Consider the following 27,074-nt stretch of genomic DNA (forward strand, 5'->3'; position numbering starts at 1 on the left):
GCATTTTAAGACAAGACTAAAGATTGATAATATACAGGTGAAAAATTAGAATATTGTGCAAAAGTTCATTTATTTCAGTAATGCAACTTAAAAGGTGAAACTAATATATGAGGTAGACTCATTACATGCAAAGTAAGATAGTTCAAGCTGTGATGTGTCATAATTGTGATGATTATGGCTTACAGCTCATGAAAACCCCAAATCCACAATCTCAGAAAATTAGATTATTACATGCAATCAAAAAAACAAGGATTGTCCATAGAATATCAGACCTCTGAAAAGTATAAGCATGCATATGTACTCAGTACTTGGTTTGGGCCTCTTTTGCAGCAATTACTGCCTCAATGTGGCGTGGCACGGAAGCTATCAGCCTGTGGCACTGCTGAGGTGTTATGGAAGACCAGGATGCTTCAATAGCGGCCTTCAGCTCTTCTGCATTGTTCGGTCTCATGTCTCTCATCTTTCTCTTGGCAATGCCACATAGATTCTCTATGGGGTTCAGGTCAGGTGAGTTTGCTGGCCAATCAAGCACACTAATCCCACTGTCATTGAACCAGGTTTTGGTGCTTTTGGCAGTGTGGGCAGGTGCCAAGTCCTGCTGGAAAATGAAGTCAGCATCCCCATAAAGCTCGTCTGCAGAAGGAAGAATGAAGTGCTCCAAAAACTTCCTGGTAGACAGCTGTGTTGACCCTGGACTTAATGAAGCACAGTGGACCAACACCAGAAGATGACATGGCTCCCCAAATCAACAGAGTGTGGAAACTTCACACTGGACTTCAAGCATCTTGAAGTATGTGCCTCTCCATTCTTTCTCCAGACTCTGGGTCCTTGGTTTCCAAATGAGATGCAAAAGTTGCTCTCATCAGAAAAGAGAACTTTGGACCACTGAGCAACAGACCAGGTCTGTTTTTCTTTAGCCTAGGTAAGACTCTTCTGACGTTTGTTGTTCAGGAGTGGCTTGACAATAGGAATATGACATTTGAAGCCCATGTCCAGGATCCATCTGTGTGTGGTGGCTCTTGATGCACTGTCTCCAGCCTCAGTCCACTCCTTGTGAAAGTCCCCAACACTTTTGAATGGGCTTTGCCTGACAATCCTCTCCAGGCTGCGGTCATCCCTGCTGCTTGTGCACCTTTTTCTTCCGCACTTTTCCCTTCCACATAATTTTCTATTAATGTGCTTTGATACGGCACTTTGGGAACATCCAACTTCTTTTGCAATTACCTTTTGTGGCTTTCCCTCCTTATGGAGGGTGTCAGTGATGGTTTTCTGCACAACTATCAGGTCAGCAGTCTTTCCTATGATTGTGCTTCCTACTGAACCAGACTGAGAGACCATTTAAAGGCTCAGGAACCCTTTGCAGGTGTTATGGCTTAATTAGCTGATTAGAGTGGGACACTTCGAGCCTAGAACAGTGGTTCCCAAAGTGGGTGGTGGGATGCCTTAGGGGGGTGGTAAGAGGCAAGGGGGCCAGCAGGGGAGCACTAAGAGGTAGCAGTGGGGTGCTGGAGGTGGGCCACTCGCAGGGCACAATTCAGGGGTGAGATTTTACCAGTTCGCAAGAACTGTTAACGTTTCAGTAGGTTGAAGAACCAACAAAAAGAGCCCTTGCCTGGCCCTGCCCCCTCCTCCATTTTCTGCTGTCAGTCCTTATTGCGCATGCATGACATTGCGCGCATGCGCAACAATCACTGACAGCATTTCCCACTCACCCCGCCCAGTCACTCCTTATGTAGCACATGTGCGCTCATTTTCCATTTTCCTGCCCGCCATCGCTACCAGCACCAGCCAGCCCGCCCTACCTTTCTACCACCGTCTGATCTAGGTTATACTCTGCAAGCCCACTCCAGCTTTTCTCCACTTTCCTGACGTGCCTGCCTCAAATGCAGTGGTGGCGGGAATGGAGGAAAGCCAGAGTGTGTTTGCTCTCCTTTTCAAATGTCCCGCCACTGCTGCGTTCAAGGTGAGGCCCCGCAGGTCACCCCATTGAACCCCTTGGAGTGTATAGCAGTCAATTGGGTGAACGTGCAGGGCCTCGCCTCAAATGCAAGGGCAGCAGGATGTTTGAAAAGGGAAGCAAAGCCACTCTGGCTTTCCTCCGCTTTCCCAATATGCCTGCCTTGAACGCAGCGGGAGCGGGATGTTTGAAAAGGGGAGGAAAGCCAGAGTGGCTTTGCTCTCCTTTTCAAACGTCCCATCGCAGCTGTATTTGAAGTGAGGCCCCACAAGCTCACCCCATTAAGCCCCTTGCACCGGAGTGTGCAGCAGTCAGTGGGGTGAACCTGAGAGAGGGAAAGAGAAAGAAAAGAAAGAGAAAAGGGAAAGAAAAAAAGGGACAAAGAAAGAGGGGTGGTGGTGGAAGGGACAGAAAGAAAAAGAAATAAAGGAGGGAGGGAGGAAGATAACGAGCTATCTATTCTAGTCCAATCACCTGCTCCAGCAGGGTTAGAAGGGAGTGTGTGTGTGTGTGTGTGTTCTCCTTGTAATTTACCAATACATTTTGGTTTTGCCTTCTTCAGAATTGGCATTGTAATACATTGGGGAAAAGTAATTTTTAAGGTGGAGATCTGGTCCAATGGATCCTGTTTAAATCCTCAACAAAATGTGAGAGCTTCCTGATAGTCTTGGCCATGTTTCGTCCACAAAACCTTTAATTAATAGAAGCCAATAATGTTTCAATGTGCTGGCAAAGATGTTTCAATATGGGAAAGGGCCTCTAAACTAGACCTCATTTCAATCTGATACATCAGCTCTGTCTTTCTCTCTCTCTCTCCCCCCTCCCTTCCCCACTCTTTTTCCCTTTTCTTTCTTTCCCCTTTCCTCCTTTTCTCTCTCTCTCTACCTCTCTCTTTCTTTCCTTCTCTCAGGCTCACCCCATTCATTTGGTGCACCACTCCACTCGGACATAAAACAAAGGACAAAAATCAGCAAAGCATCTCTGATTCTATTCACTACTAGAATCTAATCAGAGATGCTTTGCCGATTCCTCTCAGTAACAATTCAGTTCAAAGACGCATAGATGAAATGGCTGAGAATGTGGAAGATGTATTGTGCAGCATACTACGGACAACAGACTTTGCATTACAGCTGGATGAATCAACTTTGCCAGGCAATGAATTTTTGCTTCTTGCTTATGTGCACTTTATTAAAGATGAAAGTTTGACTCAAGAGTTGTTATTTGCAAGGCAACTAAATACAGATACTAAAGGGGAGTCAATATTTCATGTTGTTGAGCAGTTCTTCAAAGACAAGGAAATTCCACTAACCAACATACTTGCTTGTGCAACTGATGGAGCGCCATCAATGACTGGTTGCTACCGTGGATGTGTTGCTTACTTGAAAAAGGCAGTGCCAAATGTCTTTACCATTCACTGTGTCATTCATCGCCAACATCTGATTGCAAAAAACCTCAGTGATTGCTTCAACAAGTCATTACACAGTCATTACTGCAGTGAACAAAATTAAAAGTACATGCTCTCGATGATTGACTATTCTGAGAGCTGTGTTGAGAATGATGAAGATTTTGATCGTTTGCTGCTTCATACAGAAGTTCGTTGGCTCTCAAAAGGCAACTGTTTAGAGACGCTTTTACAATCTTTTTGACACTGTTGTGGAGTTTTTTGAAGGCAAGAATGCTTTGCTCAGTGATGAACTTAAAAAGGTCAGGCGTGGCATTGCTTATCAGAACTGTTTACAAAGTTCAATGAAATGAATTTGCAGTTGCAAGGAAATCAAGTCAATCTTTTTAAGGCCAAATCTGTCATCTCTACATTTATTTCAAAGTTAGCTCTATGCAAGCGCAATATAGGCCGTTGTGAGCTATACCAATTTCCAAGCTTGTCTGAGCTAGAAAAGAAAGGTGGGATACAAGATGATGATCTGCATGTTTTTTGTGACCATTTGGACATGCTGCATAAAGATATGTCTGAGCGGTATCAGGATCTTCTTTGGATGGAAATTCCAGATTGGGTGATAAATCCATTTTTAGATACTGAGGAAGATGGGGTGGTGGAGGAACAACTAACAGAACTGAAAAATGACATTGAACTGAAGCCAAAGTTTAAGAAATCGTACCAAGAGTTTTGGTTACAGAAGGAAATTTCTGATTGCTATCCTGCACTAAAAGAAGCTCCTTGTTGCATTTCCAACATCATATTTGGTGGAACGTAGTTTCAGTGTGGTCATCCAACTTCTCTCCAAGCAAGAAATCAACTCCAGATTACTGAATATGGTGATTTAAGACTCCTGCTAAATGACTTAAAACCAGACATTAGGAAACTGGTATCAATTCATCAAGCACATTCATCGCATTAGTAACTGCTTCACTGTTCAGTAAATTCTTAAATGATAAATGACTATCAGACTTTGAAAACCTGGTATCACTGGATCATGTTCAACCATTTTGTTGAATTAACATTAACTTAAAAGATTTTTAAATTGGATTTTGAATAAATGTGCAATTAATTGTTACAACTTTGAATTTTACTGTTACTATCTTCTTTGGTGGGTCGTGCAAACCGCTATTCTGAATAATGCTGTTTATAGGGGGTGGGGAGCACTGAGGATGAGTTTGTAGCACCAAGGGGGAGGTGGACTGAAAAGAAAGAGAAAGAGAAAGGGAGGGAGGGAGAAAGTGAATGAGATATCTAGTCCAACCAGCTGGGTTAGAAGGGTGTGTGTGTGTGTGTGTGTCTGTATGGCTGTCAAAACTCCAAAAATAGGTCAAGTAGCTCTGGGGAGGCCAGTCATAAATTAGAACACTTGCTAAGCAACCTGTCGTTAAATGAGGACCACTTGTATTTGATTTGCCAGTCACCAAACCACGCCCACCCAGTCACATGACCAGCAGGCCATGTCCTCAAATTAAGCCACGCCCACAGAAATTTGAATCCCACCCTTGGGTGGGGGGCACTGAGGATCCAAGGGGGCGGTGGACTGAGAAAGTTTGGGAACCACTGGCCTAGAATATTGAACCTTTTCACAATGTTCTAATGTTCTAATTTTCTGAGATTGTGGATTTGCAGTTTTCATCTCAATTATGACACATCACAGCTTGAACTATCTTGCTTTGCATGTAATGAGTTTATCTCATATATTAGGTTCACCTTTTAAGTTGCATTACTGAAATCAATGAACTTTTGCATGATATTCTAATTTTTCGAGTTTCACCTGTAGATGTAATTATTCTTAGATTCATGTTATGACTCCCCTTCGAAATTCAAACGAACAAAACAGAAAGCAGCCATTTCACAATTAAATCAAACGGAAAGAAGTCTTACAAGATAACGGCTGGCAGAAACCACAGCATAAATCTTTACTCTGTCTGGCAAACCAGTCCTGGCAATAAATCTCCAGTCTCAGAGCTTCTTGCTGTAACGTCCTCACTCAAATAGTTATTTTGTTCCTGGCAAAATGTACCAGCCCAGCTGTGTCCTTTTATATTCATTGAGGCAACGTGCTAATTTACTGACTCGCTCTCCTCATTCGCTTCAGCTGATTTTGCCTTCTTCTATTTTTTACATTTAACCACAAATTTTCCAAGTTCTCATCTCCACTAGAAGACTCTCTCAAAACTTCCCTGTCAGCCATTCCCGGCTGTTGATCAGATAAGGAACCAGAGGAGGTCAAAGGTCCTGACAATTCTAATACATCAGGTCTGTCGTCCTTTGTCACGTCCATCTCCTCATCCTGGTTATCAGTCCAATCAGTAAGCCAGGCCGGCTCATATTTTTCTGCCATGACCTCCTCACTTGAACTCATATCAATCACAGGAGCTGAATCCAAGCCCAGAGCCACAACAGATTCATATTAGTATCTTGCAAAAAGGAGAATGTTTGACTGAAAGATTAAAGCATAAAAAAAAAACCCATTTCAAATCGGGAAGACGTGATTTTACTTTACTTTTTTACTTTTAAACAGCAGAGGTTTCAACTGAATTTTGCCCAGAAGTTGAGGGAATGTCTATATAAATATATATTTTATGTTATAATCTCAAAAGAATTTGAGAAGATAATGATTTACCATTGCTATATACCATTAGAAAAATAGTTCAGAATACAGGCATTTCAAATTCATACTGAAAATGTGAACAAGAAAGGACATTTATTTTGTTTTGTGGACATGTAAAAATGCTATTTTTTTTTATCCAAATACACTCAGATTCAGAGGATTTTAAACAATTAAAACCAAAGGTTTATCTTTAGGACTGACGGACAAATAGCTGAAAAAAAGTCATGGGACTTTATTTTTGTATATGATAACTGCAATAAGATATTGTGTTTGAAAGATTGGGTTCTTTGATCAGAGAAAAAACAGTATCTACAATGTCTGTTTATTACTGACTGGAAACCCCTCATGAATTTTGTTAGAAAAAAAATGAACATATAGTTTTCATGAATAGACAAGGTTATAGAAAGAAGAGTTATGTTCTAAACAGAATAAAGCTGCTGTAAAGATTATCTTTTTACCTATTCTTGTTTTTCCTCTTTTTGCAGTTTTAGCTTTCACTTTTTCTGTCCTTATTTTATAACACCATTTTCCTTTAAAACAATTTAATAGTTATTAACTAATACTTTTATACAAACACTCACACATAAACCAACATGTCCCTCACCCCCAACATATCAGAATTATTTCTAAGACAAACTAGATAGACTCCAGCTTTACTAGCTTACCAAAACGTTTATTTAATTATTTGTAGTAAATTTGGAATAAACATGACACAGAATCCAAACTTTAAAAACAGACAGAAGACCCTTTCATGGTCCTAAAGAACCAGAAATGCTTACTGGAATGTTGAATGCTGAGCAATATTTTTGAGACCAAATAGTAATTCATCATTTATTATATTACAGTAGCCTTTTAGTGGTTTTATATCTTAATGTGAATTCCATACACATGCAGGAACCTTCTGTACAGATAACTGGGTCCTTGATCTGTGTCAAGATTTTTCTGCAATGAAACAAGAGACTAGAGAAAGTACAGTATTAATACTGGTATCACACTTCTTTAAAACTTCCAGTAGAGGTTAAAGTGAGCCAGAAAAGAAAAAAAATCCTGCAGTAAAGGAGACTACCAAAAGAAACAGAAAACAGCTAAATTTGTTTGCACTGATTCCCTATTAAGACCAGCTAAACAAGTATCATTTAAAGTAACATAGCATACCCATAAACAAAGCAGAGATAACAATTATTGGCCAATGTGATGCTGGACAGTTAAAATAATGTGCCGATATAATACTTTAATATTAAATATTCTGATTTGGTCTTTGTGGAACAAATATATTAGTAATCAAGTTAGCCAACAATAGATTTAATAGAACATTAGAATATTTAACAGTAGAGAAAATACAGTGTTTTCTGATGCTGCCAGAGGCTGGGCTATGAGCTGGTAGTATTTCAAGTACACAAAATTATCTTTGATTATACACAATGTATACAGAGGAGAAACAGCATGTATGAGTTAAAGAATTTCCCCCCTCATTTTTTACTAACTGTCAAAGCAATTACTTACTTCCCCTTGCACCAATAATTTAACCAGAATAAGGAAAGGCATTGCTATTAAGAATTCAGAAAGTAAATAGGGAGAATAAAGGATGTTTTGTCATCTTAATGTTGAGGGTTGGAATATCGAATTCAGCAGAAACAGCTGGATAAACTAGCATCTGTAAAAAGAGCTTAAAATAATCATAATGGAGAAGATGTTTTCATACCACGTTCCCTATTGCTCATGTAATTGTATATTTCAACCTCTTGATACACATGAAGACAATTCCTTTATGAATATTGGGTTAGGAAGTGGTTGTGTTTTCTTTCGTGCACTAGAAGACAGCCAATGTGTTTGACAGTGGTCAAGTTCTAATAGGATTAAAGATTAAGGTTATCTACCATTCTAGGCAGCAAAACAGTACAGTGTAGGAAATGGAAGACTTTCTAGACCACACCATAATGTGGAAGCAGGATTAGCAGTGGGCTTTGAGAAGCTGTCACATAGCCATCCTATTATGATGGCTTGATCATTCAGGCCTTAGTCCTCTCCAACTCAGCTGTGCCTTCACAACCTGTATGTGCAAACAAAGCAATTCTTCACTGAAACTATTCATCCTAAAACTTTCCAGTGTCCTTATATTTCAGCGTGCTTGCTACATTCCAGAAATTACCTTTTAAAAGCTAACAATGGTTTATAATGACTCTGATGATATTCATTTTGTCCAAAAGGATTTTTTTCTAGATTGTTCTAACAAAAGGAGCAAAGAAGAAGAAGAGAGAGATTTTTTTTAATGTGAAAAACCAATGAAATAAGCCCCATTGATGTGTTTCTTGAACTTAGGTTGTGTTTCTCTTCTGTTCCTCAGCAGTCACAAAGTTCAGCAAGTCAATTGCCGTAACAATACCAAACACCATTTGCTTTTTACTAGATTCACCATCACTGTGATCTAGAAGACACAAGAGAACACAGTAAGTCTGATTTTGTGAAACTGTTTCCAATGAGCACTTTAAAACATAAAATTCCTATCTTACATTTACAGACCAATAAATTATACATGCACATAATTATCTAACATTAGATTTTCCTAACCAGATGCCTTCCTAATGTCTTAGATGAGTATCTACCAGAGCTCCTAGTCAGAACGCCCCGTGTAGAGAAACAAAGAAAGTACTCCAAGATGATAGCAACTAAGGAATTGCCTTGTTCCTTGTTCTGCTGTTGGAAACTGGGTCTATTTATTCTATTGATAGGTGTCTGCTAGCATCTCTGTGATGCCACTGGCTCAACTTATGCACATGTCTTAAAGTTGTTGAGGTTGAGAAATATTGTCTATTCTGTGAATTTTATTTTTGTGACTTGTTTGTCACTGTAAAACCAGGCTCCACAAGTCATGATAGAAGACTACAAGTGGCCTATGATTTTCTGCATACCTTTCCAAATAGTCTCCCCTCTCCACCCCAGGTTTTGGTTTCCTGCTATTTTGTTGAGGAAGATACAGAAATATTTTAATATTAAGTTTAGAGCATAATTAAAAACAACAATGACACAAGACAAGATTTAACATAAAACACTGGGAAAGGGAATGCAGAAAACCCTGGCTCTGCCCATGTACATGGCAGTACATCAGCCCAATTTTCATATTACTCCATTTATTGTAGACCTCAATCCTCCTCCCTCAAAAAATAAACATTAAGTGCAACCCTGTTAACAAAGTTGGACATTCCGATTGAACATTTGAAACAGTTTCATAATCTAACAGTTGATTCAAAAGATTTCTTTTATCTAATGAAAAGATTGTGTCCTTCCACTGGACGGCAAAAACCTTTTAGGAAGTGTAGGTTAAATGAACAAGGACAAATGGACTCCCACACACATGAAGATACACTCCTGACACATATTTTAAAGATAGGCTTTCTGCCAAACTCTGCCAAAAGGATAGTAAATACATGGAGATAGACGGAGTTTCTAAATCTCAAGTGATTAACTGCATGAAAGCATTTTTATTTTATATAAATTAATAAAAATTAAAGTAAACTAATAAATAAATCAAGGATCAACAGTGGCAAAAAGTGCCATAATAGAGAATTTTCTGAGTTTTTAAGGTATAATCAGTTTATTATCATACAAGCTTTTACAATGAAGTTTAAAGGATAATAAATTAGTTATTCTTAAGAATTATGTTATTTTCACTGCAACATTTCCAGAAAATTTCAGTAAACCATAAATAGCAAAGAAATCATTTGGTTACAGCATATGCTACTAAATTTGAAAGATATCAATTAAATATAAAGTGCAGTTATGAGTTCTTAGCAAAAATGTATTGAATAGATAGGTATACATTAACAATGACCTTGAAGACAAAGTCACTTAGTAACTATATGGGTTACTTTGAAGAAACAGCAGACTACTTCTAATGCTATTATTTCTTTATATATACATCAGTCATGAGATTCTAATCTTCCTTGTCTTGAGTTGCTCACCCATTAATTTCTGATGCTATGTATTAATCATGGAAAGCAGCTGGAAGAAATCCAGATTCATCCCAGGATTTAAATTGGGAGCTTAGAGGCTTTTCATACTCCAGAACATATATATAATAGATGATTCTAGAAATTATGTTCTGTTATGGAAGATTGGGGTAAAAATCAGTGCACAATCCATTTTCTCTAAAAATATATGACAGGCAGGCATAGCATTGTAATGAGTGCAAGGCTAGAATCAATAAAAAAGGTGTTAAAAAACACCTTTCAGTTAAAGTTTTGATTGTACCACTATTAATATAGATGTTATATTTTATAGACTACTCTTTTCAGTCCAACCCAAGATTTCAAACAGCTCAACCCACTGGATTGGAGAAGCTGGAAGTAACATTATTTCATGGCTATGGGTTTATTTGAATTTATTTAATGGAAAATGTTACATCATTGTAAGTTACTAGAAATTCAGTAACTTACAGTCCTAACCATGCTAGTTAAAAAGACAAAATCTGATTTGGAACAGTCTATAAATAATAACCTTATACTCACATTGAATCTGTTCATGTACCACCAGAGCAAAATGATCTATTTCCAAAATATGAGAGAGCTTTCCTAAGTTGTCCTGCAAATGAATCTGTAACAGAAAGTTGCATGATTTTAAAAGACATTGCTATTATTTCTTACATGCCATTCACATTTAGATAAGAACTCTGATCCTCATTCTACCTAGTAGTTTTCCAACAAGACTAAAAAAAAAAGAGTATGTATTCATGAGCGATTTTTTTAAAAAAAATCACAGGTACTATATGTTTATGGGGTGTTTTTTCTGTGCAAATCAGGATATACGTGAATTAATACCATCAACCCTGTGTGGGGTTGCGATTTAAGCATTTTGTCTACTAGAGACACTGCACGGACCTCCACAATAACCAATTTATAGCATCAACCAACTATCATTCCAGCAATAAAATACCTATCTACATGTGTGTTGTAGCTTCATAGTGAAGGCAGGATGGGACTATACATGGAAGTTCTTAACACTCGCACATTAAAAAGTACAGAGATACATTTTTTATCTCATGTGATTTCAATTTATTTTGTACAACAAAAACAATGATTCCTACTACCGTTTCTGTCCCTTAAATTTACATGTATTTTGCTTCTATATATTCGCCATAGTATTGTTAATAATTTTAAAACCTCTGTCAAAAGGCATTTTCAGTGTACAGAAAGGGTATTCCAGACTGAAAGGTCGCTTTTGTCAGGCTTTAGAAGCTGAATACTCAACACTGTGTTCACTGGTACCACTAAAACTTCTTTTTAGAACCCAATATTTGAAGCATGTAAACATCTTTTCTGAATGTTGCTCTGAGTGAGATAAGTGTGTATACTTTCCTTAACCTGCATTCAATGTGTGAGATTTTCAGAAACTTTTCTACATACCACGGAGGTGGGGGAGGAAATAGAAACAAACACATATACAGAAGGCACAATACCGTTTGGAACTGCTTGTAGATGACTTTGCTGACTTTATCCGAAGGCTGTACTTTACCAGCAAGCACTGAAGAGAGCATATTGCCGAGAGTAACCATCCCCAGAATCAGTCTAAAAAAAGGACACCCCAAGCAGAGCACTGAATGAGTAGTATCAATGCTTTTTTTAAAAATTAGAAGCTTCACATCAACATTTCCACAAATTCAGATGACAAGTACACCGATCTCACATTGTTACTTTCTTTTATCAACCCAACCACCATTTTCAGAGGGGAGAATTTTGAAATTCCGAATTTGCTTGAGGTTGATCCTTCCCCACCTTGACCTGCTCCACTTACATTACTGTCCTCTAAAAATAAATATCTATTTTGAATTTTTTCAGGATGAAAACGGTAGCAAACAAACCTGGCTGAGGAATTCTGGGGGTTAAAGTCCACAAGTCTTAAAGTTGCCAAGGTTGGGCATCCCTGTTTTAAACCAAAGTTTATGACTGTGTCTGCATAGCTCCTAAAACTTTGGAGTTAGCTTTTGATAATTTGAAATAGATCTGCCAGACTAGGTGAGAGTACAATGATATTTCTTTCTTTGTTACATCTTCCTCATTGTTTACCTTTCACTATAATTTACACTGTCTGGGTCAGACAGTGTCTAGGACATTTTACATCTGAGCTACTGTTAGAACCGATTATATGAGAGACTTACTAAACAAACCTTGTTTATTAAACTGGGGTGAACTTTGGGAACAACCCTGCTCAGATCACAATTTGTCCTGGACAGGTTGGTCATCCCACTGACTTTTTATTTACCTAGCTATGCAATAAGAACTCGGTTAATCATTTTATGGGCCATTTTTAGTTCTTTTGACAGTTCTACCAAAAGATAATAAACATGTCACAACCTTAAAAGCAGATTTTAAAAGCAGCAACCTTAGCTCCACTTTCCCCTTAAACTTAAGGAAGTACCATTCTATCATGCAGTCCTTGTGACTTGACACAAATAAGGTTGGAGAATCTGTTGCTTCAGCTGATTAGCCCATTTCATTTATGCCAAGGGCCTGCATCAGGCTCTAACCTTTACCCATATCGGCCTCTTAGGTTCTGCTAACTGAATGCAAGTTCAATTAGCAGAGAGCCAAAGGAGCAACATTATATGGTATCCTTTTGCCATTTAATCACATTGCAGCAATTTGTACCAGAAAACCCATAGCATGACTGACATGATGTTACTTGAAAAAAATCAAAAAAGACAAATAACTTGCCAATGGGACAGAGATAGGCATTATACTCTTTAGAAAACTGATTTATTTGGAACAAAGGAAGAAAATATTGAAGACTGTACATACCCAGATTCATCCACAACTGGTACTTGGTCAAATCCCTTCTCTTTGAGTATTTCAATAGTCTTTTCGCAGGTAACACTTGGCAGTACAGTTAGGGGGGCAGACAGGCATAGTTCCTGAACTTTCACATGCCACCACCTAGGAAATGAGCAAGTATCATTAACAGTTCAGGCACAGAAGAACAAACTGCATTGCATTTTTTTAAACTTAAGCTTTTCTGAAAAGACTATATGGTGTTATATTGTATTCAAGAGTAAATATACAGCAGCTAAACCCTGACTGACTTCCAGGAAAGGTCATTTAAACTGAATGTATGATTCAGATATCCCTTCTATTTGCATTTGTGTATACCATCACCATATCACTGAAAGCAGTGCTGCTGTAAGCCAAACAGGAAGTTGCACAGTTTGTATAGACAGCTTATTGTTGCTGACATCAAAGGAAGAAAGAGAAATAAACATGATATATTTTTACAACATTTCCTACATTCTCAGATGTGTCCTTAGCTATAGATTATTCTTTAAATAAGGAATAAATATAAATTCTGATAAAGTTAATTTTATTTATGTATTTATCGAATTTATATAGTATCATCTCACCAAAAGTGACTAGGGAAGGTGCACAACCATAAAATAAAAAAAGTTGCAGATATAAAGTGTAAGCCTTCCATACTAATAAATATAAAAAGCCAATGATACAACCTGTAGGTAATTAGAGGAATAAAAATGGCCATCTCAACAACAAAATCCACCTCCGCAGGTTTCCAGCATCCCGGGAGCTTCAGACCTGATAACATTACCAGGACTTGAGGGCCTTTCAGAATATCAAAAGGAATGGAACTAATCTAACTTTGGAGGGAAGAATGTACAGGGTACCAAGGCCGAAAAAGCATGTTTCCTTTTATCAATCAAAGCTAAGTTAAACCCTGGTTCAGATCAAAGACCTATCTGCCTCTCACCACCACAGCCATTTAGATGCTGTGGGAAGTTCACAATCAAGAACTTTCACAACAGCCCTTTCCTGTTCATGCTCTCTACCAACTGGAATGGAGACCCGAATGAACTAGCCGCCCTCAAGAATCTTCAATCTATGAATGAATTATTGGCTTGGATTTTAAATCTAGTTTGAAAGGATAAACTATCAATATGTTAAAAGGCTCCTTCTGGCTTAAAAACTAACACTTTATTAGTGTCTACTTTCTCATGACACATGAAGTATTGCCTTCAGTTACCATGTACAGATCCAGACTGAGAGAAAAGAAAAATTAAACTATACCCATATACTCGGAGAAAACAAGAAAAGAAGCCAACAAGATGGTTTCATTAGGTTTAAAACTTGGGGAAACGTGCTGCATTTTATTAAATTATAATAGATCTTATCATCTCACCAAGGCTTCTTAATATCATCATCCTCTTCTTTCATGAATCCTCTTTGGATCATCCATTTGTCACTTAAAAACTTAGACCTAAAAATCACCAAGACAGTTAAGACATAAACATCAATTCAGGTGACATCTGCTTTAAATGTAAACAACCAATAAGGATAATGTGAGATACAATGTCATAGAAAATGATAAAAGTATTTTCATTTTAAACATGTAGCTAGCAGAAAAGCTTTATTGATTTATTCTTCCACAGATCAAACAAGCTTTTTACAGGACTATTTCCTTTACTATTACTTCTTTCTGATAGTCAAAAGCATCTAAAGCAGCAGCAATGGGAAGGGTAGGCTGAGATGTTGAAAAACTTGATTTTAGACTGCAAAGTAGAATGGAGCAGTAGCAACCTCTTGTTGCCATAACTGAGAGAAGCAACAGCCACACTGGAATGCACAAGAAGCTGGTCTCACTTGCCCACAGCTCTCCCGTGGGGATTTAAAAAGTCAAGATAGTATCTGTGACTGCAATCAAAAATTAGTAATTTTTAATGTGTGATGCATGGGGAAAAAAGGAACAGGAGTTCAGTCACAGTTGCATTTAAAAGTTGACTCCTCTTCATGAATGTCCTTGTCTCAAGGCTTACTCTAAATATAAATATAGGTAGTCCTTCAGTTATGATAGCAAATGGGATTGGGACTGCCATTGCTAAGCGATGTCGCTTAGCAACAGCAATTGTAGCAGACATCAGAATCTATCTGATGGGAACCCCAGGCAAGTGCATGCAGTGGAGGGGGGGAGTGTAATGTGGGGGGGGAGAGGCTGGAAGGTTTGGGAGGCGCAGTGCAGGCCACCTGTGAATCAAGGGAGGCTGGGGACAGCTTGGGAAGCCCAATGTAGGTTGTCCCCACCAGTTTACCGCTGCCAGGGAAGATCACAAATGGTAAGCACATGACCATTGTTCTCTGCTATGTCATAATTGTGAGTTGGGCTCCCAAGCACCTAGATTACGATCATGTAATTGCAGCAGTGCTGCCACAGCTGGAACTTTAGTGACTTTATATACTGTATGTCCATTTTTAAAGCTCTGGCATAACTTTGTCACTGAATCAGTGGATGTAAGCTGAGGACTACCTGCAGGCTATTTCAGTATGTGAAATAAAATATATTTTAAGAAAGCACGTAGGGGAGCCAGATTTCAAACAAACCATTCATGTGTTTTTAGCAGTGGATTATAGATGATAGGCCAAAACCAACCAATCTACTCACCCATCCAAGTTATGAATGAATCCCCAAGTTCTAATAAAATAGGTTTTTAGAGATCTCAAAAAACAACGAGCAGAGTAAGAACCTTTCCTTTAGAGTAGGGTTGGCCCGTAAAACAATTTGAATTCAAAATCAAAAGGGTCATTTGGAGCATGCGTATGTGAGCATTTCATTCCTGCACATCATACCTCCTGAAACCAAATCTGTTTTCCTGGCATTATGCCTATGAGCCCAGAAAAAGGTACAGCTACTTTAAGGAGTTGCAGACAGGTGAGATATACATTGCTCAAAAAAATAAAGGGAACACAAAAATAAGACCTCCTAGATCTGAATGAATGAAATATTCTCATTAAATACTTTGTTCATTACATAGTTGAATGTGCTGACAATAAAATCACACAAAAATTATCAATGGAAATCAAATTTAGCAACCCATGGAGGTCTAGATTTGGAGTTACACTCAAAATTAAAGTGGAAAAAAACACTACAGGCTGATCCAACTTTGATGTCATGTCCTTAAAACAAGTCAAAATGAGGCTCAGTAGTGTGTGTGGCCACCACGTGCCTGTATGACCTCCCTACAACGCCTGGGCATGCTCCTGATGAGGTGGCGGATGGTCTCCTGAGGGATCTCCTCCCACACCTGGACTAAAGCATCCTCCAACTCCTGGACAGTCTGTGGTGCAACATGGCATTGGTGGATGGAGCGAGACATGATGTCCCAGATGTACTCAATTGGATTCAGGTCTGGGGAACGGGCGGGCCAGTCCATAGCATCAATGCCTTCATCTTGCAGGAACTGCTGACACACTCAAGCCACATGAGGTCTAGCATTGTCGTACATTAGGAGGAACCAAGGGCCAACCGCACCAGCATATAGTCTCACAAGGGGTCTGAGGATCTCATCTCGGTACCTAATGGCAGTCAGGCTACCTCTGGCGAGCACATGGAGGGCTGTGTGGCCCCCTAAAGAAATGCCACCCCACACCATTACTGACGCACTGCCAAACCAGTTATGCTGGAGGATGTTGTAGACAGCAGAACATTCTCCACGGCATCTCCAGACCCTGTCACGTCTGTCACATGTGCTCAGTGTGAATCTGCTTTCATCTGTGAAGAGCAGAGGGCGCCAGTGGTGAATTTGCCAATCTTGGTGTTCTCTGGCAAATGCCAAACGTCCTGCACGGTGTTGGGCTGTAAGCACAACCTCCATCTGTGGATGTCGGGCCCTCATACCACCCTCATGGAGCCTATTTCTGTTTGAGCAGCCACATGCACATTTGTGGCCCATTGGAGGTCATTTTGCAGGGCTCTGGCAGTGCTCCTCCTGTCCCTCCTTGTACAAAGGCAGAGGTAGCGGTCCTGATGCTGGGTTGTTGCCCTCCTACGGCCTCCTCCACGTCTCCTGATGTACTGGCCTGTCTCCTAGTAGCGCCTCCATGCTCTGGACACTACACTGACAGACACAGCAAACCTTCTTGCCACAGCTCGCATTGATTTGTCATCCTGGATGAGCTGCACTACCTGAGCCATTTGTGTGGGTTGTAGACTCCGTCTCATGCTACCACTAGAGTGAAAGCACCACCAGCATTCAAAAGTGACCAAACCATCAGTCAGAAAGCATAGGAACTGAGAAGTGGTCTGTGGTCACCACCTGCAGAACCACTCCTTTATTGGGGATGTCTTGCTAACTGCCTATGCTTTCCATCTGTTGTCTATTCACAACAGCACATGAAATTGGTTGTCAATCAGTGTTGCTACCTAAGTGGACAGTTTGATTTCACAGAAGTGTGATTGACTTGGAGTTACATTGTGTTGTTTAAGTGTTCCCTTTATTTTTTTTTATCAGTGTATATATCTAAGGAGTTCCAAATAATCTTTTCCCTTTTGACTTTGGATCTCTGGACAGCCATATCTCAATCAGTGCAGGGAAGGAAGAGACATATAAGGCAGGGTACCTACATGTAGTTCCTGACAGAGTCAGGAAGGATGACAACACAACGCTGGCCTTTTTTTAGCTCTTGGGCTGCCTTGACGGCAACAGACATGGCACTTCCTGAGCTGCCACCTGTCAAAAGACACAGGAGATTCTCAAAATTCAAGTATATTGGAACCCACAGTATGAATAGGAAAGAAAAAGGAAAGTGGGGCCAAAGTCTCTTAATTAGTAACTTAAGCACACTTTGAAAATTTGTTTAAAGCACTGTAATAGTTTCTTAGAAAACTTCTGTCATAATAAAATATATATTCTTTTAAAGGCAGGTACTATTCAATAACATAGGAATATAATGCGCAGGGCATCTTAGTCCAGCATTTTGTTTCTCACACTGGCCATGAAGATGTCTCTGAAGTGCTTTAAGTTGGAAGCAGAGCTATATTCTCCTCCTGCAAATCTTGGACAGCACTTAGGAAATCTGTTCATTGACAGCATTTCCATTTGTCAATTGAAAAGGCCACACCACTTGGATCCACACAAATTCTACGCCAGTATATTATGACATCCTAGGACTTGGAAAGGCCTTGATGTGAATGAAGGACCCTACCAGCTAAAGAACTGGCAGCTGTGGTTTCACATGGTTGTATGATAATAATATGCAAGAGACAGCAAATGCCGTCTCTGCAAACAAGATGAAGAAACAGTTGGAACATCTAGTTAGTTGCTACAAGAAAATCACACAGACTGTAAACAGTGGCATGATAAATTATTTTCACTTATGGTGGACTTGTCCTGAGACAAAGAAATATTGGTTAAAAATAAAAGAGTGTATAGAAGAAATAATAGAGCGTGGGCTGGAGTGGAAACCGGAACTGTTCCTGTTGGGAATTATACCTCTAAAGTAAGATATCTGACCATCCACTTATTAACAGCGGCACGGATTTCATTAGCACAATATTGGAAGAAACTAAATGTACCACCGATACATGTTGCTATTCAAAAAACGTATGAGTGTGCCCAATTGGAGAGGCTCATGCTCAAAATCAATGGGAAGGAGGATACAGATTACCACAGGATAAGGGATAAATGGTACAATTGGGTAGATTACAAGGGAAAAACATGTAAATGAACCCAAGAAACAAATTATATTCAGTTGTCTATATGAAATGTATAAGAATAATAAAGGTTTTAAATTCTCTTTTATATTATTATAATTATATATTTACTATATTTTTAATTCATTATTTAAATAATATGAATGTATTATCAATTACATAATAGTTATAAACCAACGAGAAGATTAATAGAGTATTGTGAGTTACTTAGTGATTAAGATGTCATAGTAAATGAAAAACTGATAAGTATCAGTTAGTACTGACTATTAGGACTTTTCAAATTCGACATCAAATATAAAGAGGAATGTGTTATTTACATGCTATTGTTTTTGTATTTTTTAAATTTGTATGTTTTTAATTCTTGTAAATAAAGTGTATTTAAAAACTTTTAAAAAAAAGAAATCTAATGGTGAAAGCAGCGTTTTACATACTTTATAGCTCTCTGCTTATAAGAACTGCTTTAAGTGATATGATGCATATTGGATGATTTGCAGAACTAGACTTCAGTAGAATCCATGAGATCCAAATTCACTGTTTATATTTTTCATAAAAACTGTCAGGTGTGGAAGTAAAATGCAGCAACTGATATCAAGAGTAAAAAGGTGTCCACAATCCTATTATTGTCTTGACTACAAATTATACTATGCTTACCACACAGCAGTCCTTCTTCTCTGATTAGCATGCGTGAGAAGGTAAAAGATTCCTTATCGTTACACTTATACCATTTGTCTACCACCTAGAAGGAAGAAAGGACACAAAAACATTATTCTAGACCTGTTGTTTCATACAAGTCATCCACTGGTACTGGAACTTAGAATCATAAGGCTGAAAGAGATCTCGGAGCTCTTCCAACCCAGGGTCACCAAACTTTTCGACCTCAGGGACCACCAAACTCATAATTTTAAATCCCGGGGACCACTAATATGAATTTTGATTGATGTGGTTTGCTGACGTTGGTGGGAGAGAGAGAGAGAGAAAGAGATCTGATCTAACCTCTCTCCCTCTCTCTCACACACACAGAGGCAGGGGTGGGATTCAAATTTCTTAACAACCGGTTCTTGGGCAGGGCCTAATTTGTGGATGTGGCTTGGTGGCCATGTGACTGGCTGGGCAGGGCTTGTATGTAAATATTATAAATATTTATGTAAATATTGATTTTTTTTTTATAAAAAAGAGCAACTTTTACTCAAAATCAGGCAAAACAGGCAGATTGAGTTGCTCACAGAATCACAGATTAAGAGATCTATCTTTCTGCCATTGGCTATCTGTGTCTGTCACATAAAATTTGCTTGCAAGCAAACTCACAAAATTAACTCACAAAGCACCATGTATGTAAATATTGAATTTTTTTTATAAAAAAGAGCAACTTTTACCCAAAATCAGGCAAAGCAGGCAGGCAGATTGAGTTGCTCACAGAATCAAATATTCACTCAGAGATCTACCATTCTGCCATCAGCTACCTGCACTGAATAATAGAACCTTCAGTCCTAAGGAAGGTTCAGCTCTGCTTAAAAGCACAGCCGAAGATCTAAAGATTAGCTAGAAAACAAGAATGCAACTATTTCCTGCTTTCTAGCTAATCTAAATCTCCCGGCACAGAACAGCTGATGGTCGGGGGGAAAAAAAAAAAAGGAAAAATAGCAACTTAGCAGGCAAGTCTGCCAGGTAAGGAGTGAGTGGGTGGGGAGGGTTCCCGCGGGCCATGTGGGTGGCGCAGCCTTATGTTCCCATGCAGCCTGGATTAATTGCTTTGGGGGGTTGCTCTGGGGGTGACATTTCTCTGCGGACCACCAACATTTTCTCGTGGACCACCAGTGGGCCGCGGACTACAGGTTGCCGACCACTGTTGTAATCCAACGTCCTGCTCCAGGCAGGCAATCTTATACCATCCTGGTCAAGTGGTTGTCCAGTCTATTTTCTGAAAACCTCTAGTGATGAAGCACCCACAACCCTAGGAGGCAAGCTATTCTGTTGAAAACCTGCTGGTTGCTATTGCTTCAATCTCATTTAGGATGACCAGAATTGATTAGATATGTCAGAAATGTATGGAAAGGAGGAATGGATTTAGCAGTGGATTTTTAGGTCCACTGATACAAATGTCAGGAAAAAATATTATCTGGATCCAATAATACAATTAAATTACAGTACAATTAAAGTACAGTAATCCAGGATTTTTCCCTTTTGTCAACAGGGCACCCTCATCAATCCTCAAATGTTCCCATTTAAGTACCTTACAATACCTTTCTGAATCTTCCATTTTTTTCTGTGCTGTTCACTGCTCAAAAGTTTAGCTAATCTACACAAGCTATATAAAGCAAGCAGACTGCTTTTAAGAAAGAGCACCTAAGTCATGTTTTACTATGAATAAGTCCTGTTATAAATATTGGAAAATCCATGTAATAATAATTTGTCTTCCAAAATTCAGAAATTGACAAAAGTAGGATCAGATCTGTTAAAGGTCAGGAATCAAAATAAAACCTGAATATCACAAAGATTAAAGGCTAAGTTTGGATCAGAGAAGAAGAAAAAAGATTAGTCTTGCACTTAAGAACAAAAGGGATTTCAATGAGGTTCACACTAAAGCAGTATTTCTCAACTGTGACAATTTTAAGAGGTGTGGAATTCTGGGAATAGAAGTCCAAAGTCTTAAAGTTGCCAAGGTTAAAAATCACAGCAATAAAGCAAATATATATATAAGTATGTATATATGAAACCTTCCTTACCGATCTATCCAGAACTGTGGGTATGAAATCATATCCAATACCTTCCACTTCATAAGTTGTCTTGTCAGTTACGTTTAATTTTTCAGGCTCCGCTAGAATAGATCCTTCAGGATCAACACCTACAATCTGCAGAGCAATTTGTTATTGAAATAGTATTTTGATGTTAAATACACAGAAATTAAAAAGACAATGTCTAAACTGAATAATGGAACTTTTGGTACTTCCATTTAAAAGTTAAGTATTGTGTAGGTATTCCATTTTTCAGTCTGGAACCATAAATAAATAAAAACCATTTGCCCTTATTAATTTGGTATTTGTGTAATTCTATGATCTGGGACAATTTTAAAATAATTGTCCTATGGAAAAATTTCCTACTTGGATAAATTTTGATTTCCCACCAAATTTAGCATAGTTTTTCTTAATTTAAGAAAAGAAATTAAAGTAGAATGTATACGTACTCATCATCTTAAGACAGCAAATCATGCAAGCGTATATAAAGAAAGTACAACTTCTTGGGTTTGCTTCCAAAAGAGAAAATTATCTTGAGATAATGAGTTTTAATATAGATGTACAGTGGGGATGGAGCACCTTACTTTTCTCAGTTTTTTTTAATCAAAAGTTTTCCTAGATGCTTATTTTTCCCACTCTTTATAGAACTCTGGTTCATTTTTTTTCCTTTCTAAATGTTTACCTGGAATGTGAGAGCAGTAGTTTATCCAGAAATATGTTAACCCACTCCACTCTTATCAATACAACACTAGCATCCAAAACCTTATTTCCAAAAGCATTAGGTATAATAACAAACAGAAGGATTGTGCAAAGAAATAGAAGAAAACAATAGAATATGGAGGACCAGAGATCTCTTCAAGAAAAATTGGAGATATGAAGGGAAAGTTTCATGCAGAGATGGGCACGATAAAAGACCAAAATGGCAGGGACCTAACAGAGACAGAAGAGATTAAGAAGATGTGGCAAAATTACACAGAAGAACTATATAAGAATGAGCTTAATGTCCCTGATAACCACCATGAGGTGGTCACTGACGTTGAGCCAGACATCCTAGAATGTGAAGTGAAATGGGCCTTAGGAAATCTGAGCAACAACAAAGCTAGCGGAGGTGACAGTATTCCAGCTGAGCTATTCAAAATCTTAAAAGACGACGCAATAAAATTGCTACACTCAATTTGCCAGCAAATTTGGAAAACTCAACAGTGGACACAAGATTAGAAAAGGTCAGTTTACATTCCAATTCTAAAGATAGGCAATGTCAAAGAATGTTCAAACTATCACACCACTGCACTCATTTCACATGTTAATAAAGTAATGCTTAAAATCCTACAACCTAGGCTCCAGCAGTATGTGGATTGAGAACTACCAGAAGTACAGGCAGGATTTTGAAGAGGCAGAGGAACTGGAGATCAAATTGCCAACATATACTGGATCATGGAGAAAGCTAGAGAGTTCCAGAAAAACACCTTCTTCTGCTTCATTGGTTATGCTAAAGCCTTTGATTGTGTGGATCACAACAAATTGTGGCAAGTTCTTAAAGAGATGGGACTACCAGACCATCTTATTTGTCTCTTGAGAAATCTGTATATACAAGTCAAGAAGCAACAGTGAGAACTGGACACAAAACCACTGATGGTTCAAAATTGGGAAAGGAGTCCGGCAAGGCTGTATACTGTCACCCTGCCTATTTAACTTATATGCAGAGCACATCATGAGAAAGGCAGGCTAGATGAATCAAAAGTTGGAATTAAGATTGCCGGAAGAAATATCAACAACCTCAGATATGCAGATGATACCACTCTAATGACAGAAAGTGAAGAGGAACTAAAGAGCCTCTTGATGCGGGTGAAGAAGGAAAGTGTAAAAGTTGGCTTGAAACTCAACATTAAGAAAACTAAGATCATGGCATCTGGCCCTCTCAATTCCTGACAAATAGATGGGGAAGAAATGGAGGTAGTGACACATTTTATTTTCCTGGGCTCCAAGATCACCGCAGACGGGGACTGCAGCCAAGAAATTAAAAGACGCTTGTTCCTGGGGAGGAAAGCTATGGCAAATCTAGATAGCATACTAAAAAGCAGAGACATCACCCTGCCAACAAAAGTGCATATAGTCAAGACAATGGTTTTCCCAGTTGCAATGTATAGCTGTGAAAGTTGGACCATAAGAAAGGCTGAGCGCCAGAGAATTGAGGCCTTTGAACTATGGTGCTGGAGAAGATTCCTGTGAGTCCCTTGGACTGCAAGGCGATCAAACCGGTCAGTCATAGAGGAGATCAACCCTGACTGCTCTTTAGAAGGCCAGATCCTGAAGATGAAACTCAAATACTTTGGCCACCTAAGGAGAAGGAAGGACTCACTGGAGAAGAGCCTAATGCTGGGAAAGATTGAGGGCAGTAGAAGAAGGGATGACAGAAAATGAGGTGGCTGGATGGAGTCACTGAAGCAGTCGGCGTGAGCTTAAATGGACTCCAGAAGATGGTAGAGGACAGAAAGGTTTGGAGGAACATTGTCCATGGGGTCGCAATGGGTTGGACACTGTGGAAACTATGATTCTTTGTTCTTTGTGTACGTGCTAGGACAACGGAGCCTTCTGGTAGTTGGCTGGAACACGAAGCAAGGAGCAAGGACAAATTGTTGCCATTTCTTAACCAGAACTGTAGCAAACTTAAACTCTGCAGCCTTGTATGCTTTATGCGAATGATCAGTGCATGTTGTGTGATGTAATGCGTTTGTGATAGGACATTAACAAAATTGCTACGTTAACAAAGATTGCTTCTAATAAAAGAGGGTTTTGGAGTTCTCTCTGCACTCTCATCCCAAGACAACTTTGCGAAGTGTCTTCTTTTCATGAGAGACCACCACAGGACACGACTTTACAACTAATAACAAATTCTCTGCATTGATTTTATTTCTCAGAAACTGAATATAACATCTGTAGTGTTCTCAATAAATGGGAAAGTTCATATTGGATAGTGCTATGCCAGAAGCTAATGTTGAGACAAAGGGAAGAAATTACCAAAAAACATATGTAGTAATACATAAGACACACCAAGAATGTCTGTTCACTCATTTAATACGGTTGTAAATCCACTAGGTTCTGCCATGTGGTAACATGTCATAGTATTTCTTTGGTGCTTGAAAAATAAGTGTAATCATTATAGGAATGAACTGAACATACACAGAGTCCAAATTCTCTGCAGACATGTTCCCATGGCTAAATGTAGCAAATGAACTCAAGAGCAATCAGGTTTATAAAAAATAGCCATTTCTACAAACAAGATTTCAGTCATAAAGGAATGACTGTAAATCACCTTTGTAATCAGCAAGATAAAACATTTTATTTGTCTCTTGTAGTTTCCATGGAGAAGGAAATAGCGTTTTTGAATCACCTGCCGTTTGTAAGTGTCTGTAAGGTAATTTACAAGGCATGTGTACAGGTGTTTACACACACAGAGAAACCCCTATCAGTAACTTCAGAAGTGAACCTGATGTTCTTCTTTGGGACTTACTGTGCATCCAGGGCACTTTTCCTTGATTTTTCGGGCAATACCACTGATGGTGCCTCCTGTGCCAGCTCCAGCCACAATCATGTCTACTTGACCTATTGAACAGGCAGAAATATTTTACTAATATTAAAAAGCTGTATCTAGATGAGCTATAACAAACATTTATTATGCTCTTACTTAAGTCAAGATGGTTTCATATTAGTAACTCTGAAAAAGAGGATACAATAATGGGATGTCTCACGTTCCTATTATACATTCTGAAAGCTATCATTGGAAAAAAAGTAGCTCTATGCATGTGTCATTTTAGTACAATCCCTACTTTTAGCAGCCTATCAATGTTGATGAGCATTTCATATTTTAGGTATTTTATGTATAAGAACATACTGACCTACTTCTTTTTCCATTCATACTTTACTCAATATGGCTTATATAAATTGTGGCAATTACAGGTAGTCCTCAACTTACAACCACAACTGAGCCAGAAATTTATGGTAAGTGAGAAATTGGTTAAGTGAGTTTTGTTCCATTCTTCAACGTTTCTTGCCACATTTGTGAAGTGAATGACTGCAGTTCTTAAATTGGTAACATGGGTGATAAGTGAATCTGGTTTCCCCATTGAGTTTGCTTGTCAGAAGGGTGCTGTCATGCCCCTGGTGTAGACTTGACTCCGAGGAAGAGGAAGAACAGCCAACAGGGAGTGGGAGTGTGGCTCCAGAGGTGGTGGAGGTGGTTGGGGAAGGGCAGAGGCCGGCTGAGCAATCAGAGGAGGATCCAGGCCCATCCCCTATCCATCCTAGGTCATGCAGGGAGGAGAGGATCAGGGAAAAACGAGGTCTACTCAAGAGATTACCGTGGTCCTCCTCGTGGCTTGCAGGTGGGAGCCATGTATATAAGTTTGTAACTGCGTAGTCAGAATTGCTGGAGTCAAAGTTTAATGTTTCCTGTGAAAGAGGCTTATCTTTGCTGGCGTTCTTCCCATGGACTGTCCCTGTTATCTTTCTGGAGTGTATGATTAATTATCTTGGCTTGCTTCGGAACTCTCGTCAATGCGGTTTGTTTTGGTTTTCTTTTTGCCTCATTATTTACTTTTGTGACTTTATGCCTAATAAAACAGTGACGTTAAGTTGAAGGCCTTACTGGACTTTAATATATGTTTTGGGTTTTGGGTTACTTTGAGAGACTACGGGTCATCACATTTTGACTCTAGCCACCCCTTCAACTTATTTTTGCTTTTTGTGGGGTGACCAGCTCAGAGCAGAGATTGCCCAGTTAACTCAGCAAGTGGCTCTTTTGACTGCACAGGTGGCACAAGTGCAAGCTCCCTGGCCACGCCAAAAATGCCCAGTGGCAGTGCCAGATAAATTTGATGGTTCGCTGGCCCAATTTCCAGCATTTTTTGGGCAGTGCCAAGCTTTACATGAGCCTTCGGCCTGAGGACTTTCCCACTGACCGGGATAAGGTGGGGTTTTTGATTAGTTTGTTGTCAGGCTCTGCAGCACGTTGGGCGATGCCTCTGCTGACCCAGCCCAACCAGGTGTTGGACAATTATGCCGAGTTTTGCCGTCAGTTTCAGGCCATGTTTGAGGACCCTGTTCGAAGCCAAACAGCAAACAGACATATAAGAGAGTTGAAGCAGGGGCGTGCCTCACTCATGGATTATATTGCTAGTTTTCGGATGGTTGCTCAGGATGTACAATGGAATGAGGCAGCACTATTACACCAGTTCCAGGAGGGTTTGCCGTTGGAGCTCCTGGATGAGTTGGTGTGCACTGAATCCCTCACACCCTTTAGCTCATGCATTTGTGTCTTCGTATTGACGCTAGACTTCAGCAGTGACGGGTGAGATGACGGACAGAGACCGTATCTGTTTCCAGCAAGATGGCGCCCTTGGTGGAAGTGCCTTTGGAGGAACCCATGCAATTGGGGGCTGGCTGCCCTTGCCTGACTCAAGTAGAAAAGAATAGATGTTGTGGTGATGGTTTATGCCTCTATTGTGGCATTCGAGGCCATTTTGCGGCCAAGTGTCCTGTTAAGACATCCACAGCAGTGACATCTGCGGTGGCAGGAAACGAGCATCGCTCGGCCTACGGGTGTCTGCAGGTCAGGGTGTAAAGTCCATAGGCCCGCCATCTTCACCAACCTTGCCATCCTCGCCACCTTTGACATCTCCACCACAGTCGCCACTGGTGAAGCATCTTGTGCTGCCAGCAAGTGTGTTCATGCCTGGTGTGGGAGCGGTGGAGATCCCAGCTCTGGTCGACTCAGGGGCCACAGCCAATTTCATGGATGCTCATTTTGTCAAGCAGTGGTTCATTCCTCAGCAACAGGTATCTCCACCAGTAACG

The 27,074-nt window shown here is 39.4% G+C and overlaps 1 protein-coding gene across 4 annotated transcripts in view; it reads right to left on the reverse strand.

Moving 5' to 3' along the window:
* Window positions 1–8,256: 8,256 nt before the first annotated feature.
* Window positions 8,257–27,074, reverse strand: part of LOC113444718 (cystathionine beta-synthase-like protein) — a 40,198-nt gene continuing 21,380 nt past the window's right edge. For 2 of the 4 annotated variants that reach the window (XM_026713576.2, XM_087937673.1), the window contains 10 exons: window positions 24,733–24,824; window positions 21,213–21,338; window positions 19,141–19,225; window positions 17,401–17,506; window positions 14,185–14,262; window positions 12,801–12,935; window positions 11,462–11,570; window positions 10,515–10,599; window positions 8,919–8,963; window positions 8,257–8,434 (listed from right to left, as the gene is read on the reverse strand). In XM_026713576.2, the coding sequence (XP_026569361.2) occupies window positions 8,325–8,434; window positions 8,919–8,963; window positions 10,515–10,599; window positions 11,462–11,570; window positions 12,801–12,935; window positions 14,185–14,262; window positions 17,401–17,506; window positions 19,141–19,225; window positions 21,213–21,338; window positions 24,733–24,824 (971 nt within the window). In that variant the 3' untranslated portion in view covers window positions 8,257–8,324. The remainder of the gene's footprint in view (window positions 8,435–8,918; window positions 8,964–10,514; window positions 10,600–11,461; window positions 11,571–12,800; window positions 12,936–14,184; window positions 14,263–17,400; window positions 17,507–19,140; window positions 19,226–21,212; window positions 21,339–24,732; window positions 24,825–27,074) is intronic. The other 2 variants (XM_087937675.1, XM_026713577.2) reach the window with 1 other exon arrangement.

The sequence above is a fragment of the Pseudonaja textilis genome, chromosome 7 (genome assembly GCF_049901715.1).
Source record: "Pseudonaja textilis isolate UNSWEBS1 chromosome 7, rPseTex1.2, whole genome shotgun sequence".
Classification (NCBI taxonomy): Eukaryota; Metazoa; Chordata; class Lepidosauria; order Squamata; family Elapidae; genus Pseudonaja; species Pseudonaja textilis.